This window comes from Miniopterus schreibersii, assembly GCF_964146895.1.
Source record: "Miniopterus schreibersii genome assembly, chromosome: 5".
Lineage (NCBI taxonomy): Eukaryota > Metazoa > Chordata > Mammalia > Chiroptera > Miniopteridae > Miniopterus > Miniopterus schreibersii.
In genome coordinates this window covers 25,560,892-25,581,170 of record NC_138106.1, presented here as the reverse complement: position 1 = coordinate 25,581,170, position 20,279 = coordinate 25,560,892, and the positions used below count along the sequence as shown (strand labels likewise).

Sequence of the window (20,279 nt, the reverse complement as noted above, 5' to 3'; positions counted from 1 at the left end):
CATGAAAAACAGCACCAGTTTGATTCGAGATGGGAATAAAAAATATATAGCCTGTTCTAAGGACTCTATTTTCCAGATCTTGAGATTTGTGATTAGTAGGCAAAGAATTTATGTCACATAGCAGGCAAGGTAATGGACAAAGTAAGATTTACCTTAGCAAACATTTCCATTGAAAGTCAAATCTGTATAGCCTGGCAAACACAGCATTCCTCCTAATATTTCTTGTAAGCCTATTCAAGGATTATGTATATTTTTTCTTCATGCTTAAGATTAAGAATGAGGTTACCCATTTACAGGTAATTTATAGTTAAGTTTGCCCCAAAATACCAGAAAATGTTTGAGAGTTCAACACTATCTTTAAGACATCTAAAAAAAAAAAGTGAATGCCATGTTATAATTTAGAATATGTTCAACCCAAACAGGGTTATTGATGGCTTCAGAAGAAGGAGAAATTACATTTTTACCTACCCTTACATTTAAGGCCTATCCCAATATCCTGTGTTTCTTTCTCTAGTAGGACATATTTTGACGATTGCTTTTCTGATTAATTCCTACCCCCTTGTCTAAACTGTTGGTTTAATGGGATTTAGTAAGATATCAACATACCACCAATCATTTCATAGTATCAAAAACTTTCACATTAGCAAACACTTTTCCTATTTACGTATCTTTTTCACATTTCACTTGAGTCTCAAAAAAAAATCCCTATGAGTTTAGTAGGGAAGATATTATCCCCATTTCAGAGATGAGAAAACTGAGACTCTGAAAGTCCAGTGGCAGTGACTAGACTAGACTAGACCTTGTGGCTTTTTTCTGCCTCCTCATGATGCCTTTCATTCACCTGCCCAAATTAAGTTAGTTCTACAACTAAACATCATTATAGAAGGAGGGTCTGAAAACCCTAGCCAGTATTTTTTAATATATAAAGGAAAATAATATTCCTCATACTCAAAGTAAAGTATTAGAACTATTTAATTTTTCTTAGTTATAAATATATTTTACATGCCTGTTAGTGTTTGACCAATGCTTTAAAATACTCAGTGATAACATCAGAGCATGTAAATTCCTATGTCTAATTTTAATTAAAGTTTTTATTGAGTAACAGCATGATTTTTCAGCTGAATAAAGATTGAAAATCTAGTCCCGGATGGTCATGTGTATGTTGTGTGTGTGTGTGTGTGTGTGTGTGTGTGTGTGTGTGTGTGGTTGGGGGTGATTTCATATTACCAAACAGAATAATGGTTATAATAGCTATGTATTAAGAGATCAATAAGGAGTATAACAGTGAGTTAGAAAGTGATTTTCTCCTAATAAATCAATAAAGGAAGAGAAAGTCTATGTGAGGATGAAGTTGTCAGAGAAAAAAAGAATTGATACACACAGTTTATATATATATATATATATATATATATATATAAAACCTCCATAGAAAATTGTATAGAAGTCTACCAAGTCTAGTTAAGAACAGAAAGTGACCCAAATATAAACCACAACCCAGGATCCCAACTTATTTGGGGGACATTTGATTAAAATAAGGTAAAATGAAGTAAATGACAACAGTGACAGCTGATTATCAAAACTGGTAAAGAAAGAGCTGCAACAGCATTGTAGAGGGGCCCTTTGCATTAAAGAAAGAGGTGACTATAACATTTCCATCTCTAACCTTCTACTACAGTCATCTGGCAAATACCAGCTAGTTGTCTCTCAAGACTTCTCTCAAGGTGACTTTGCTGTAATAAATTTCCCTCAAGCCAAGGACAGGACTTGTCTGTCCATTCTGTCTCCTTAGTGCAGGTAAACGTGTAAACTCACTAAATAATATAATGATTTACACTAGTTTATGTAGCATGATCATAATTAGCCAAACAAAAATCAGTTATTTGTCAAGCATGGAAACAGTATTAGTCAGCTTTTGTTATCACAAAAAGCAACCAAAAACCTCAGGGATGTATAACCATCAATACCTTTTCTTCTAGAGGTTTACAGGTTGGCTATGATTCCACTTAGCTCTGTACCTCATTCTGGGACCCAGATGAAAGTCTGGGATTTGCTTTCTTCATGGCAGAGGACAAATATATGGGAGGTCATGCTGAACTTCACACTCACACTTAAAATTTCTGCTCAGAACTGAAGCTGTATCACTTTCACTCAAATGCTACTGGCCCAAGCAAGTCACAGGACCAAGCTGACAACAGATGGGGGAAATCAGGTTGCTTTCCAGGAGTACCCACGTCTACATGACAATGGGCATGTACTGAGAATCCTCTTATGGAAATTGTGCTGATTGTTGATTTATTACTTCGCAGCTCCAAACTCACTTTTTCACCATTGTGAAAACAGATCTGGGCCCTTGAAATAACTTTCCTGTCTTCACAGGCATGATGTTAAGCCTGGCCAGTAGAGGGCACTGGAGAGACACTGCAGACCGAAAGGTCTTCCTCCCTGGCTCCAGTGTGCTCTCCAGGCAGGATCCTGCTGCGGCTTCTCCAGGACCTGGTTCCCCTAGCACAGAAGTCTTCACCAGCACCTGGCTCTTGTAGTGCCACGTTCTCCTCCTACCCAGCTTCTGTCATGTGGGCTGTGTGTCCAGCATTCCGCTTCAGCAGCCTGGGCCGCTCCTCTAGCATTAGGCCGCTGCATTGGTGCACGGCTCCTCCAATGCCAGCTCCTCCAGTGCCAGCTCCTCCAGTGCCAGCTCCTCCAGTGCCAGCTCCTCCAGTGCAGGCAGCTTCTTAGGCTCGTGGCTCCCGCAATGACGGGCAGTCCCCCTGACACATCCTTTAGGCAGTGTTGTAGTGAAGGGACATCTCTCCATGAACAGTTCTCTCCAGCACCCTAGAGCAGATTTCTGGCAAGTTTCAGAGGTCATATTTCCAGCAAATTGTACTGGAGTGGTAAGACAGTGGCCCCTCTGCCCTTCAGCGAACCATGACCTGGGCCCTCCTCTCCAATAATGTCCAGAGCCTCTTAATGCTCCAGTTCAGCCTGGGGGGTAGTAGCTGTAATCCTATATTCTTTAGAGTATTTCTTACTTGCCAATAATTCCTCTTTACTCCAGCCTCCTAATACAGTTAACAATTCTTTGTATTAAATTTCCCATGTTCAAATTACTGTGTGGTTTCTATCTTTCCTAATTGGACCCAGGCGGATAGAGTTCATACTATATTCTATTACAGAGATCTAAGAAATGGAATTAGTTAGATAAAATTTATTGTTCAATAGGATAAATTAGCATATTTATTGGTACACGGGACTGGGATTCTCAAAGTTGGTGGGTTTAAGGTTCCCTTTCTCATGGGCATGCTTGGCGGGGCTCTCTTCTTTCTATGTCTCTGTGTCTAACCACCCTCGGATTGCCAAACTATTCTCAAGCTCTGTGAGTAACTTAAGGTTGTGGTTGGTTCTTCTATTTTCTCTGAGAACACAGTGAACTCTGTTTATTTTTACTCAGATTGATTTTGTGTTGACTTTCAGCAGACATCTAATTTTCTTTACCTCTTCAAATTCTTGATCTTTGTCTCACTGACCCCCCATTTATGCCAATATCATATTCACATTAGAGATGACCCATGAAGAGTAATTTTTAAAAAGGCACCATCCCCTTAAAACTACACTTGCTACCTTTCACTTCTGATACATTATTTAACCTGTGATAACTATTAACGAATTATATGAGTTTGTGTAAAGTATATCTAGAAAAGAAAGGATAAATTTTTTGATCAATAGTTGTGTTAAAACAGGAATCATATATCCCTTTATAATTTAAAATTTCTTTCTTGAGAACCAGCACAGAAAATGTAAAGCATGTTTTGGGCAAAAGGGAACTTAACCTTAACCTCTTATTTATTATTAATATATAATTTTTGTAGCTACTTCTTTCAATTTAAAACTGAGTAATTCAAAGGCTTATCTGAGGAAATATATAGTTGATTTTTTTCTAAAATTTGCCCCAAACTGCCTACTGATATATGTAATTGATGACAATAAGTTCAGCATAAGTATGTTGAATATAAGGTAGGTGTCTAATACTGTGGAGCTGTGGGGCTACAAGAGAATTTTTTTTTTGAGAGAGAGAGAGATACAGAAACAAGACTTATATGGAAAAAAGGTGATCTTAAAGCTATGCCTAAAAGGCAGGTGGAATCCATCAATAGCTTCTATACCTGATAAAGTTTATTGCTGCTTATGTTTGTCTCTTTTCCATCCTCATATTTTACTAATTATCTTAGGTTTTCTGTGTAGCCCCACAACTAATAAAGCTGTAAGGGGTCAGGGACAAAGTCTCTATGCTGCCATTAACCTCCAGAAATCTCTTCCAGGCCTCATTCACAGAATCCCAGCTTTTAGATTGCATTTAAAGTTGTAGGTTTGTGCTTTGTGAATTATGGAATTTACAACCTGGAAGAAGCTTTGAGATTTCCCATTCCAAATGTCTCATTTTACAGATGAGAAAATTGAGGCCTGGAAAAGGGAAGGGGTATATTCTGAGTTCCTGGTGACAGGATCTGACATGATCATTAAAGTAGTCTCTTAATGTCTACACTGATGAACTTCATACTGTTGGAGCTCAGGTGGAAAACAGGGAAAACCTTCACTGATATCAGAGAGCAACACTTGTGAAAATGAATGGAGACTAAACAGCGATAGTTGAAGAAAGCGAGCTGGCAAGGGGGCTTTCTGCATGTTCCATGTGTTAACACTGTCAATGTGTGGCCCTTAGAGATCTATAGTTCTACCTAATTTAAGAACTATCACCTATATTTGTCATGTGCCTCCTGATATAAACGAGAGTATATAATTAATCTGAGATTCTGAGTGTGTCTGCTTTAAGCAAAGGTTTTCTTTTCCTTTATAAGCGAACATTCTCTTTTCGTTTGTTAGCTTGTTTGTACATAAAGAATATTTTAAAAAATGTCATTGCTCACTTCTATTTGCAAACCATCTGGCAATTCCATTTTCCCATGGCATCTGACAAAAGAAAAGCAGTAAATATAGTAATAGGAACAAAAGTAAAGATAGGTCATCTTATTAAAGATAGCACTTATTTAACAACCAGATTTGAGAAGTGCTAAATATCGTGCCCCAACAACATAATTAATAATAACATTCAGGGAAAGTTTTCATCTTTGGTTTTGATTCTCATTAATTTGAAATTGACTTAATTTAGGATTTAATGGTGAAAAATAGGAGTCGGCAAAAGAGAGCCCAGGTCCACAATGAAGACAATAAGAAGAATCTGACAGATGGCAATATCAAAACCTATGGCAGAGACACACACACAAAGCAAGCACTGATTTTCAAATGAGAAATGATTTTCTTAAAAAGAGCTCGAATTTTCTTATAAATGATAGCAATTTTATATAGATATTCTGATAAATCTTTATGGAATGTGGTATCTCTGTTCAGTAACTTTTCTATCATATGACACTACTATCAATTTTTCCATGTTATTTATCATCTTATTTACAAAGAGTTGACATTTCCCCTTTCCCTTGAGTCCAGTTTGTCATTAGAACCTACTGGTTCTTATCTCCTTATACATCTCATGAATGTCAATAGCTGGGCAATTTCAATGGTCTTCCTGTCATTTCCATATCTTCTTGTCTTTCCATATTATCCTATATATCATGGCCAGAACAACATTCAGAAATCACATTTTCGTCCTACCATTGCTCTCCTCAAATATCTCCCACTGAAAACCACATCCTTGCCCATGTACAGATAAAATTTACCCCAAGTTGAAGCCACCTCTGTCTGCCCAAACAGATCATAAACGAGTTTCCTGAATATACTTTCTACCTCATCAAATAGGTGGTCTATATTCAAAAAACGCAATGAAACCATTTCTCAAAATGCATTCTACAAAATGCTAAATCCTTAAGTTGTAAATATCTCACTTTCAAAGATTTCCAAACATGTTTGGGAAACCTAGGTTAAACAAAATCAAATGATTCCTCATTCGCCTGGCTTTACTTTAGAGAATTCTGGTATGCAGTGTTGCTCAAAATCATCTGATCATGGAATCCTTTCCATGAAGACAACTGTGTGATGTCTATCTGTCCATATGTAAACCCATATACATGTCTATATTTTTACATTTTATTTATTTATTTAAATTAAAAGCTTCAGAAATATTAAACATAGAGTTACCACACGACCCAGAAGTTCCACTCCTAGGTATATACCTAAGAGAAATGAAAATATGTATATACAAAAACTTTCCCATGAATGTTTATAGCAGTATTACTCATAATAGCTAAAAGGTGGAGACAACCCAAGTGTCCAGCAACTGAAAAACAGATAAACAAATTGTGGTTTATCCATTAAATGGAATATTATTCAACCTTAAAAAAGAAGGAAAGTCTGACACATGCAGTAATATAAATGAACCTTGAAACTATCATGCTAAGTGAAAAAAGCCACATGTTATATGATTCCATTCATATAAAACCCAGAATAAAGAAATCTGTAGAGACAAAGAGAATTGTGGTTGATAGGTCTAGAGGAAAATAGGGGCATGGTGATATTAATGGGTATAGCTTTGCTTTTGAGGTGATAAAGATGTTCTAAAGTCAACTGTGGTATGATTGCATATATTTGTGAATATATTAAAAACATTGACTCATACACTTTAAAAAGATGAATTGTATGGTATGTAAATTATATCTTAATAAAACTGCTATAAAAAGGTTGTATAAATGTCTAGAACAGCAGATCATATTATACCATTTTGTAATCCCTCACTATGGCTGTATTTTAATTAGCAAGGGCTTAATAATTATCTGACAGAGGAACTAAAAGAAAAGGCTAATATAAGCCTTTCTATTCACTGTGGTCTCTGGTCAACAGCATCACACCCCCTGGGAGCCTGTTAGAAATGCAGATTCTCAGGTTGACTCCGCACCTGCTGAGACAGAATCTGCATTTTGACGAGATCTTAGGTGATTCGTATGCACATTCAAGCCTGAAAAAACGCTGGACTGTAATATCTTCTAATTGTTGAGAACACTAAGCTTTTACATAGCTATTTTAATTTCTTGTGCCTGAGGGCTTTTAATATAAAGGGATTAAATCAATTCACTTTTAATAAGGACAGCATCTAATGAATTACAATTAACCTAATTTTCTCAGCTGCAGTTTTAATGTTTCCCAGTGCTCAGTCAAGCTTCCAAACTGTGATGACTTTTTTGAAAACATAAGAAATTATATAAAAATAAATAGATAACTTTTTCAGGCCTCTCAGTCCCTTGGATGGTACAGACATACAATCTTTTATAATCATTGATTCAAATTCAAAAGCTTACAGTTAATTTGGTCAAAGATACATAACAAATTATTTTAAACCAACTTATTTTCTCATCAATATAAAGCAGTTTATAACCACTGCTGTTTCCTTTATCATTGTAATCTTTTTTTGGATGAAGTAGCAGCAGTCATTTTGGTCATGCTCAAAGAATATTAAATGTATATGAAGCAGAAAAAAGACCTTTTTTTTTTTTTTTGGCAGAACTCCATCGGATGATTTGTACTACTGCTAGGAATGCTGTAAAATCTAAAGCGCCTTGCTTCTATAAGCTTGTCAGAACAAGAGAACTTTATAACTGAGATGTACTTAATTACAGCATAAAATATATACATATAAAATGCATTCCTTTCGAGAATTATTCTTGTTTCTCCTTCTTCTTACCCCTGGTCTCTTGTGCCCACACAGAGAAACCTGAGGCATCTTGGTTCTGCTCTTCTCCATCCCAACCCTGAAATGGGGGTCAATAGGATCCAGTGGGAAACTCAGGCCAACTTGGGCTAACTCCTTTCCCCATCAAACATGTGCTCTTGGGAAGCTAAGGCCTCTTGCAATGAGCAGGGCAACTCAGTATTGTCAAATGATATATTATTAGAGTGCTAAGGAGGGTTTTAGAAAAATCCAATTGCTTTTCTCAGTCTGCAAGACAGACTATAAACAACAATTTATGATCAATTACCCTGAATATTTTGATAAACAATCACAGAATCCTATACTTTTATATAATTCCAGAGGCCCACCATCTCCTTAACAAAGAGAGAATACTATTTAGAAAAATTCTCCAGATATGATTCTTTAAATATTTCTTTTCTATTTAAAGGAATGGCAAAATAAATGAAAGTTTATGCTGTAATAGCATGAAGCACTCTACATATTTCCAGGATATACTATTCTTAGGGAGATATTATTGCCAATGAGACACTTGTATGGAAAATACGAAGTGAAAATACGAAGAAAAATGCATATTCTATGTGCTTGGTTTTACTGGCAATGCATGTAAAATATACCCATCAAATACATCTGCACTAAATAAAATGAGTAATATCCTTTTATGTTGATATTGATCATATTCAAGGAAGTGCAGACTTGGCCTGTTAGGAAATTAAAAACTAGAATAAATAATAAAAACTGAAACTTGAACTTATGAAGTGAGGTATACAATTATTTAAGAAATGAGTAGCTTAGTTCTTTCTGTGAGATCCTATATTGGTCTTCAAGTCACCAAAAACACAGACACATGAAAAGCAGTAGTGCAATAACATGTCAACCTTAACTAGCTTATTTTCTGATTAAAAATGAACATATATTCAGAGTCCCTCTTAATGGGTACTTATTGAGAGAGAAAACAATGTCTCTATTATGTAGAAAATGATGAAGGAATTTTTTTATAGCAAAAATATTAAGCAGTTATCCATTACAATTTACTGATAGTATTAGAAAATAATATGGGTCCTGCGAGGGCAGGCACCAACCCTCCGCATTTCAGACGTCTAAAGAGGTCACTCTGGAATACAGGACCATACAGATCCTTTGGTGGGTACAATCCATAGTCTAAAAGAATATCTAGAGGAAAGACACAAATCTGGGGTAGCAGGCCAGGTACTACAATTGGGGAATCTTCCTTGGAAAAAAATAAAACATATAACAATATAATCTTTCAAAAAGATCAGCTCATTTTTAAGATGACCGACTAGAGAAAACTCAAAATAACTGTGAATAAAACAAAGAAATTTTATTCTTAAGAATATTAAGCTTGCCCGGCCAGGCGTGGCTCAGCGGTTGAGCGTCGACCTGGGATCCAGGCGATCAGGGCTCGAGATCCCCGGTCAGGGCACATGCCCGGGTTGCGGGCTCCATCAATGACTCTCTCCTCATTGATGTTTCTGTCTCTCTCTCTCCCGCTCCTTTCCTCTCTCTAAAAAGCAATAAAGATATAAAATAAATAAATAAATAAAAATTTATATAAATAAAAAGAATATTAAGCTTATGTTATGCTTCCTGACATCTGGTAAAATTCAAGGCCCATGTTCCAAACTTTGAAAGAAGATCCCTGGCTGCCCACCAGTCCCAGGCAGGCCCACACAGCATTCGTCCTGACTGGCTGCTTCTGTGTCACTGTCTTTGTAAGTGGCCTGCCTGCTGAGGCAGTGGCTTTGCCTGTGGTTCGTTTTTGTCCTGGCTGATTCCCAACAAGAGGCGCCTGTGAAAAATGTCTTGCTTGTCAGCCACAGCCTTCTGGGACCTCTTCTCTCTAGTCTCCTTCTTTTGCCACCACCTACGGAAGCCGTAACGGCCATAAATCTGTATGTCCTTAATGAAATGCGGAAAGTGAGCCAGCTCATCTTGGAGAATTTATATCAGTAATGGTCTCTTCCAGCTGGCCTCACTTCCAAATACACTTTTGACTATAAGTGTTAACAGAAAGCTAAGATGTTGAAATGCTTACTCTGAATTATTGGGGGGAAATGATGGGCTTTATGTAAAAGATTAACTTAAAAAGAGATAAAGTGGATTTCTACTTTGGTAGCAGACTCCGATTTGAATTATATGTGTTTCCCCTCTAGTCTGTAAGGCACAGATACTTAATAACACAAGAGTTTCTACAAAGAATGATAGTGGGCATGACGGTGGCAGCCTTGCTGTTAAAATCTCCGATGGCTTCCAGTGCCAAGCAAGAGAAGTAACAGCAGGGCAAAGTGATATGAGGCAGTGTTCCAAGAGGGAAGTTTTTAAGAAAATTAAGGAAGTAGAGGGAAATTGTTCGGTCCCACGACTGAATGATCAGTGTCTGTCCCTGTTCCTTGAAGCCCATTTTGATTCAACAGTGCATCACTTATTCTCTGGTGAATTCTCACAGCACTCAGCTGGTGCCCGCCTTGTGTTTACTTACTTCTGCTATCTTATACTAAGGCTGTTTGTGTAACCGTCTTATCTCCTTTATTGAGCTGGACGCTCCCTGGAGACAGAAAGATAACCTTACACATATTTTTATCTTCAACCACATATTGTATAGGAGAAAATAAAAAAAAATGAGAAACACTTCCTGAGTATGTATTATACATTAGGCAAATGCAAGGTGTTAGTAGATGAAAGGGTACAATTACAAATTTGTGTTCCCTGTCTGACTTTGGAATTCACCGAGATCTAATCCAAAATAGGCAGATGTAGACAAAATATTGGCTTTATTTTTTGTTAAAGTTAGAATTGGAGGAAGGACTTAGGGCAGCAGCAATAAGGGGCTACCTCAAAATGTATGCAGAATTAGGCAAACCTGGTTACAGGTGTGGCTGGGAAATCTCAGTCTCCCCCATGTGGGGTCCTGCCCTGCTTGAATATACACCACAGCAGAGCAGGCCAGAATGAACACCTTCTGCAGATATTTACAGGTCCTAACGAGGAGAGAGGAAGGTGGGCTGAACTCCACAGGTCTTTCTCCAAACTTGCCAATGAGGTAATTTGCTCCAATTCCCCTGGGAAAAAGGGCGTGAGGGAGGGAGCAGAGAGCTGTCAGGATCTTTATACGAATGAACGTCCCTCCTCCTGCGGTTATAAAGGAGGGAAAAGAGGTTGAGAAAGCCCATAGATATTAAGTAACTCTCCCTAAGCTTGGCAGTTAGTAACTGTCAGAGTCAATATTAAAATCCATAGGGTGTGCTCTTTGTTCAACATGGCCCACAGTGTCTGGGGACTCACAGGTTTGGTGGGTGGGTAGATGGATGATGGGAAGAAAGAAAACTTTGCATACATTTATGTGTCAACTATGGTAAGTCCCAAGAATTTTAAGAAGTTCAAGCTTTTTAAATAAAATTAATTCCATATTATAAATGTCTTGATAAATTTAAAAAGTATAACTTTTTCTTTAGTATATGAAGATAAACGATATGAGAATTTTCTCAAATTGTTTCCCATTTATAGACTGTCAGTTCCTGGATGCCAGGAAACTACTACTACGGCCCTTACATGGTCCCTAAGACTGGCGGAGGTTCAGGAGGCTCTTTATAGTGAACTAAGAGACACAACACACAGGTAGAAAAATCCTTAACAATTATTTCTTCAAATGAATTTTACAAACTCTAACTTGAATATGTGTGTATTTATGTATATAGATAGATGAATAGCTAGCTAGCTAGATAAAATTTTCCTGAAGACTCCACCATTTGGCACAATGTTTTTATTAAGTTGAGGAGGGGCACAGAAGTGTGCTGAACTTGTGGGAAGAATTACTGTAAAGGAGGATTCTGATTAGGTAAGTCTTTCTGAACTGAGAAGAAAATAAAATAAAAAAGGCTTAAACTTCAGCAGGAGCAATATAGATAACACCTAAGGAAGGCTTTTCTGCTAGCAAGGGTTATTAAACAGACTGTGGAAAGGAGCTACAGAATCCTCCCTTGGAGATCTGTAATACCAGGATAAACAACCAGCTGGTTGAGAAACAGTGCTGCTTGGAGGCAAGAAGCTGGCCTGGGTGAGTTCTCAAAGCATAAAATATAATTACTTGTACTTTCATTTAAAATATCACACAATAATTTTATATCTAGGATGCTTGATGATACTGAAACCCGATGACAAAAGAAACCATGTGTACCACTCTGGTATTCTCAAATTACCCAACACTATGCTGAGCACACAGTAGTTATCCAGTAAATGTTTACTGACCAGATTGATTAGTCAATTGGGAAGAATGGCAACTGGGAAAAGAAAAACTGGATTCCATTCCTAGCTCTATAAATAAATTGTCTGGGACTTGGAGAAAATCAGACAATTTCTCCAGGTGTTAAGTTCCCTCCTCTGTGGACCGTGGTCTCTATGAGTTGAGGGTCTCTTGGCCCTTGTAGCTCTGTGACTCTATCGTTCTGATTAAACTCCTTTACATCCAGTTCATGCTGCCCATCAGTTAGCATTTTGAGCTTGTTTCATTTCCCTGGGATTCCATCTATAGGAGCCTTTTCAGCCAAAAATTCTATAATTCCATAATAATGGCGTACTGAGTTACATACTCTCTTTATCCACATTATAATTTCTAATGTGTTTCAGGAAAATATTAGGCTAAAAATATTATCAAAATTACTGTTAAATATTTTAAAGGTCAATTCATCAAGCAACATAACTTTATTTTCATTTATTTCTCCCAAATGGAAGACTTTATCTGAAATGTTCAATCAATGTTCATTATCTTTGTCAGTTCACTTAATAAAACACAGTAATGTTAGCTACTGTTTCATTTAGAAAAATTCCTTGACTCCCTGGGACTACCATTCTGCCAAAGTCACACTGGTTACACTGTTGCACAAATAATTTAGACAAGCCACAAGCAGACACTTCAGAAAGTTTAAGCTAAAACAAAACCCCTCTGATTTGCCCTCTACAAGGAAAAAATGCGTTTTATCTCTTCAAATAAAACCGACTTGCTACCAGAAAATATTTACATAGACCTACTGATAACCAATGGCTTAACTAGTCAGACTTTAAATAATAAATGCAATATTATTAGAATCTGTAGACAAGGAAATGAATGAAAGGTATACTAACTGTATGCTTATATGCATTTATGTTTGAATAGATGGGTATTCATCCATCTGTTCATTCATTCAATAAGCATTAAGGAATTCTGCTAGGTATTAGACACTGGTGAGCTGGGGATGGAAAAGTGATAAGACATAATCCTTTCCCAGGAGCTATTCCCAATCTAATACACAGTACGAATGTGTAAGTATAGTGTCTAATGGTCTAGATATAAGAAACATTAGATTTAGACTCCCCCACAAACACCACGGATTTGTGAATCAGACACAGAATATAGAATAGTCATATGTGAAATAATCAAAGAAACGGGTACAATTATCAAAATGAGCATATAACAGAAAGGAACTACATACAGATTTAAGAAAAATGGGACTTCTAAAGATGTAAAGTTAAATTGTTACTATTTGAAATTCAATAGACTGGTTGTGCATATGCAGTAAAGAAAGAAAATAGACTATATAAAAGCAGCATATGAGGTAGAATGTATAGCAGGGTAACAGAAGAGGATGTTTAGTGTCCTCTACCCATTAGTACCCCTTTCTCTCAGTGGTGAAAACTGATGTCCTCAGACACTGCCAAATGCCCCTGGGGGACAAAATACGCCAGCTGAGAACCACCGCCATAAAAACCATATGAGAAAAGCAAATGACTGGCCTATTTCATGGTTAGACATATAAAAATCCTAAAAAAATAACACCAAATTGAATTTGATAGCAAATAAAATGATAAAATCCAGTTGGATTTTTTCCCTAAAATGCAAAGATGGTTGCATACTTGAAAAGGTATAAATATTATAACCCACATTAATAAATTAAAGAATAACCTTACATACTTCATACAGATATACACACATACCATACATAAATATACACATAAACAGACACTATATATGGTGTGTGTGTGTATATATGTATATATATATACAGTATGTACTCCCCACAGTGTCCAGTGTTAGGCAGTTTTTTCCCCTGTTTATTTTCCCCTTAAACTACGCCCTATAATAATCTATCTGCAATGTGAATTAAAAACCATGATTTAGGTTCAGTGCTATGCCTGAGAGAAGATGACACTGATGTAAACTTAGCTAATCAAGAAGCCTTCTCCACAAGTTTATAGCTCTTTAGAGAAAAGGTTAAAGAATAAGATTAGCTAACGAGACCATTTACAAATGTTTCAATTCCATTGAAGGGTAGACTCTAGATTTATTTTAATTGTACTACAAATATCTACTAAAATGTCTATCTGTGTTTTAAAAAGCAATTCAAGCCAGTTAAATTCAATTTACATTAATGCAAAGAAAAAGCCTGTTCAAATGACTGTTTAAGTCTATGTCTGTAGCATTCAACACAATGGTCTTTGAAACCAACTGACCTTTACCGTGAGCATCCAGCAAATAAATATGAAGGACTCATTAGTGCACTCACATGAACTGAAATGCTCATTTGCAGTGGCGTTAGAATGCACTCAATTTCAAAATGACCTCTATTATTTTTTATTTAATTACCTATATAAGCAAATCTGAGATCACTGTATGTTCAACAATCAAGCACACCAAATCTCTAGCATCATCATGTCTACCAAATAGTCATTTAAAGATATGACAAGGAAAAGAAGCTGAGTATGAAACTGATAGACATGGTTCTTTACTGAGGAGTTGCTCTTGACCACCATCCCCAGTTCTGCAGCTCTGTAACTAGGAAGCCAATGTTAACTCAGTATCAAATTCTTGATTCTCACAAATACTGACCTTATCTGTATTCATTTATATAAATAAACATCAGTTAAATAAAGCCATAGAAATCACTTCTCCAAAAGTTTTACATTTATATGAAGAGTAACTGACTTCAATAAAATACTATATAATTGCACGTGAGTTAGTGGGTATAAAGTTTGTCATGGCTTATCAACCTAACAGCTATTATAAAAATAACAACAACTATCATACTTAATAGTGGCTAATTACCATGCTGGGCTGTTCAAATACATCTGTAATAATGATAATGATGATGGTAATGATACTCAGCCAAAAAGAAATGAAGAGAATGCTGCCTGTCAGGGAAGGGAGGGGTCGTGATGACAAACGATATTCTCATCAGGTAGACCATGCTTCAGTGGTCATTGTCCCAGCTTTCATTTGGACACCATGGGGTCCTTGACTCCTCTAGTTCTCTGATATTCAATCAATACTGGGAACTCCACTGCCAAACAATCTAATCAGAAATAAAGACTATCTTACTTTCAAGGAAAAAAACCTGGGTGAATTTAGGGCTTGCCTTTATAAATTTATACCCTTCCTGTCAAAGGACCTCGCTTGGGGTGAAAGCTGTCTTAGAAAGGCCCAGATGCAGCTGCACTTGAACATCTGGCTGCCTACCTGGAATCCTTCTTGTGGCTGCCTGCCAGAGCCTTGCCAGAAGGACTGAACCACGCTCCTTCCTGAAAATCTGATGAATTCTCCAGCATACTCGCATCTATAGCTTGTCTTGTCTTGACAGTCCCGATCAAACCCACAGCCCCAGCCGCCATCAGCTGAATGTCTTTTGTTTGTTTTGTTTTCTCTGATCAGCTTACTCACATACGCCCCATCAGGAATAGACACTGTCAGGTGAAAAAAATGAGTGTGATTTTGCAAGTTTGATAGGAAACCATAGTTAGAATAAATGAATTTCTAAGTGACCTAATAAAATGCTCAAGTATTTTGATAGTATGGATAGGAAAAGAAGTTAGAAAGGTCCAGGGATCCTTTTTGGGTCTATGTCTCCCCTCTTTGAGAACAAGAGAAGGAAGCAGTCTCTGGTCTCCATTACATTACCAATGTGGACAACAACTAGTTCATAGAGGAGAGTACAATTCATAGTTACCATCTGAATGCCTACCATACGCCACCACTCTGCAAAGTGCTTAAATGCATTATCTTATTTAATTCCCAAAGCAACTTTGGGGTTTTAGGAACTAACATTATCCTAAATTTTACAAATGAGGAAAGAGTTTTAGCAAGATTAAACAGCATGCCCAAGGTTACATAAATCATAAGTGGCAGAGCCAAGACTCAAACCCAGGCCTCCTTGAATCCACTGGCTTTATCCCCATGCCATTTGCCTTAAAACAGCATTCTGTAAGGTTTCGGCTTATGTTTCAATCTTTGTTGCTGCTAATCAGCAAATTCCTTCAGGGCAGAATTTATTTCTCATTAATTTTTATATCCCAGAGCATGGAATAATGCCCGATACAGAGCAGAAAACTCAATGACTGTCAAATGAACAAAATGATGAATTAATAAATAAAGGAAGGAAAGAACTAATTTTAAAAGGAGACAGAAAATTGAAGTTTGTGGGGAAAAAAGCTAAGTCTACACCAAGAATACAATCTCTGTGGTTAGTTTTGTGCCCCTCCATTTCTATTGTAGCAACATATGAGTATTTTATGATAAGCACCATTTTTTTTTACTGCAGAATTAAGCGAAATACTTTAAAAAATATGTACTTTTCAGGGATTTAAATGAACTACTGAAATTCCATAATCAGAACATGACACACCAAACTAGCATATAATCATACTTTTCCTATAATAAGCTACTTGAAGTGTTCTTAGGGCTACAATTTTGTAATCTAGACATGAGAGGAAGATCTGTGCTCTTGACAACATTGAACACAGGCACTTCAGCTGGCTCTGGATAAAGACAGGCCCTCTCTTTTGCATTCCACAGATGTACTGTTTCCTTATCAGTGCGCAGACAGTCCTAACTGTTACCTTCACATCTTCTGCCATCTTCCTCCAGCTTCTGGCCAGCTTGACACTTGCAGTAATAACTGCCAATTGTGTTACAGCATTGGTCCTGACAGCCACCATTGTCAATGGCACATTCATTTATATCTGCAATTAAATATTTAAACAGAATTAGCCTCTTATAAATAGACACAAAAAGGTTTTAGTGGCTCTCCTAAAAATGTACCATTACAGAGTGATATCGTTCTTTGACCTCCGATTAAATGAAATAAAACTATAGTATCTCATTTTAATTAGAGCTAATGCACGCTAATTAAATGATATAACTGACTTTGTCTGAAGCCTGGCTGTACAGCTGCTGGGATTGCTTTTGTTTGTTTTTAGTTAACTTTTCACTGAAGTGTGTCATATATGTACACTGAAAAGTATACAAATATTTATATGATTCAAAGAGTTTTCAGATTTAGACTATACCAATGACACCACAATAAACCCACATTAATAGCACCCAAGGAGCACCCTGATTGGCTGATAACCACTAACTTAATTGTTAATCGCTACAGGTTAATTTTGTCTTTTTCAACAAAAAATGTGTAAAAAGCGACCCCCCAGCCCTAGCCAGTTTTGCTCAGTGGTTAGAGCATCGGCCTGTGGACTGTAGGGTCCCAGGTTCAATTCCAGACAAGGGCACATACCTTGGTTGCAGGTTCAATCCCCAGCCCTTGTCAGGGCGTGTGCGGGAGGCAACCAACTGACCCCTCTCTCTCTCCCTTCCCTCCTCTCTTCCCTTTCACTCTCTGAAAAGCAATGGGAAAAATATCCTCAGGTGAGGATTTAAAATAAATGAATAAATAAATAAACCACCCCCAAACTAAACACTTAAAAAGGCAATTTATTTTCTTTCACATTTCTGAGGATTCAAAGGTTCAGCTGGGTGGTTTTCATTTGGGGTTCCACACATAGTAGCCATCCGGTGGCAACTGGGGTTAGACGTGCATCAGGCTTTTTCACTCCTATGCTGGGATCTGGGCTGAGACAGTTGGAACACCTGGGGGTTGGTTGGCCATCTCCATCTCACCCCCCTTGCCTAACTCTGACTTTTTCATTGTGGGGTGGTCTCAGGATAGATATATTTTGCATGGTGGCTGTCATTCTCCAGAGAGACCATTCTAAAGATCCAAACAGCAGCTGCAAGACTTCTTATGATCTAACCTTGGAAGTCACACAGCAGCACTTCTTATTAATCTACTGGTTAAAGCAGTCACAGGCCAGCTGAGATTCCCAGAAGTGGAGGAATTCCTTCTCTCAGCTGCAGTGTGGAAACTGCAGTGTCCAGAGAAGAAAGAAATTGATGGCAGCCTTCTTGGAAAGAGCGTATCACACTATTATGTTCATTTAAGGCTATGCATTTCCTTCAGAATAAAGTATTAGCTTCATCTCAAAGATTTCACTTTCTTATTTAATTAAAAATATTAACATACATTAACATTTGTTCTTTGGGTTATTTTGAGATATATTTTGGAGGTTTTCCAAACATTTGAGGAACTTTCAATCATCTTACTATGTAATGCTAGATTAATTCCTCTATGAACAGAAAATACACTCTGAGTTAAATTCTTCAAAAATTTTTTAAGGCTTGCTTTATTTTCCAGCACATGGTCAATTCTGCTACATCTGGACATGGGGGAGTTGTAGGCAAGGACTTTACTCCTAAAGTATGTGAATAAGTATATATCCTATGAGATAATATGAGAGAAAACTATCAATAAAGATGCCCAGGTTTCATTCTGAAATATTAAAATAATGGATATTATGTGTAAGAAATTCCTTTCCACATATGCCTATTTATCTTCTTTTTTTTTTTTTTTTTTTAAATATATCTTTGACTTCAGAGAGAGGGAGGGAGAGGGAGAGAGAGAGAGAAGCATCAGTGATGAGAGAGAGTCATTGATCGGCTGCCTCCTGCACGCCCCCGACTGGTATTGTTATACACATTTTGCTTAAAGTTGCAGAACCTGTTTATGACATTGAGGATTTACTGTAATTACGTTATAAGACTTTTGTGAGAATTAAATTACATAATACATTTGAAATACTTAGCACAGTTTCTAGCATAAAGTAAACTCTGTAAATAGTACCTATTATTATTACTATTAGCTAAACATTAGCTACTATATCACATACTTGAGAATTCAAACCTGGTTCATAGTAGACATTAAATTGCTTTCTTATTTTATTGGTTTTTAACATGAATTTAGTTTTTATATGGATGGAATGATAAATTTATAGTAACATATACCACATTTCTTGCTCTACAACACAGAAAGTTCAGAAACAATTTTACTGTTCCTCTGACAGCACTACTTTCATGCAACTGTTCTGTATTTATGTACAATATGAATTTTTTTTTAAATTGGCTGTACAAGCTAACCAAAGGATAGACTTCATTACTAGTGCTTGTCAGTTACATATTGACATTAATATATAAAAATATAAACATGTATTTCCACTTCTGTTGTTTTCCACTTTTCTTTTAAAAGTAGACCTTTCATGCCTTGACGTACTCAGAAAAAATCAAAAGATAAAGTTCTTGTTATCAATTGAAAATCAGTGTTCATAAATAAAAAATTTGAAAGTCATTGGCTTTGAAGATAGTTCTGAAAACCAAGTCAATACCTAGGATTTAAATTGCAGTTTTATAAGATACTCACTGCATGATAGATTTCAGGCTGTTTCATGTGTCCAATGTCATTCAAGGTTGCAAATAAATTTGGCTTTTCGAAAGCAAGATGAATGACAAAAGTTCTCTGACATATAGCAAGTCTTCCAGGTTAGGCATGACAAAAGTTCAATGATATCACCCAGGCTATCAATCCATCTGTAATGACATACTGCAGTCTCTCCAAGAATTAAATATGATATTTGCAAGAGCAGTGTTGCTTATCTGGTTGTCTCACAAATACAACAGAACTGCAAACACATTAAAGTCCTGTTAAATTAACTAACAAATAAGCTATATATTTCTGTCTTTAAACAAAATTTGTAAATTTTAGCTCCTTATATTTGTTTTCCTGAAGTGTGCTTCTATTCTAAAATCATGTGATGCACTTAGTCTGTGTTTATATAGTTTTAGTAACAGCTTACACTGCTTTTAGGAACATAGCAAATACTGAACAGAGGTGGCCACAATGCAGGGTAAAAAGGCAATATTAGAAGTGTTTTAATTTTACATCTTTCTCTAAACCAAATGTATTTGGCCCAATTTAGCATGTGTGTTTTTGTTTTAAAAGGATTGTGCATTTGCCTTATGAAAATTAGCCAAAAAGTGCACACGCCTCTTATGTGTTATAGTCATTTTCAAATCAATAGGCTTCATGAAGTGATGACCTAAGCTTGTTATTGCAATTAACTTTTATAACAAATCAGTCAATTTCTCTTTAGGTACCAGGCTCAATGTAATTCTCTATAGGTTAAGGTGAGGTACAGCATTAATCAACATGCCCAAAATATAATGAGAAAATGTATTAAATAATGTTCTGGGTTTTTACGACCTCATTTTGGAATTATAGAATTACACATGAAGTATACTAATATATATATAAATAATCTGAAGAATTTCGATAATGCCAATGGAATAACTTCTATACATGGTTTTAATTCTAGGATTTTCCTTATACGTTGTTTCATCCCAAGACTGGAGCAACTAGTTCCATTCCTAGTCACCGGG

At 36.6% G+C, this 20,279-nt stretch overlaps 1 protein-coding gene across 1 annotated transcript in view; it reads right to left on the bottom strand.

Moving 5' to 3' along the window:
• LOC308557943 (uncharacterized protein) overlaps positions 1–20,279 on the bottom strand; it is a gene marked incomplete at its 5' end in the record, with an annotated part of 483,857 nt that overhangs the window by 169,889 nt on the left and 293,689 nt on the right. The window contains one exon of the mRNA XM_081138834.1: positions 16,577–16,699. Coding sequence (XP_080994960.1) covers positions 16,577–16,699 — 123 coding nt within the window. The remainder of the gene's footprint in view (positions 1–16,576; positions 16,700–20,279) is intronic.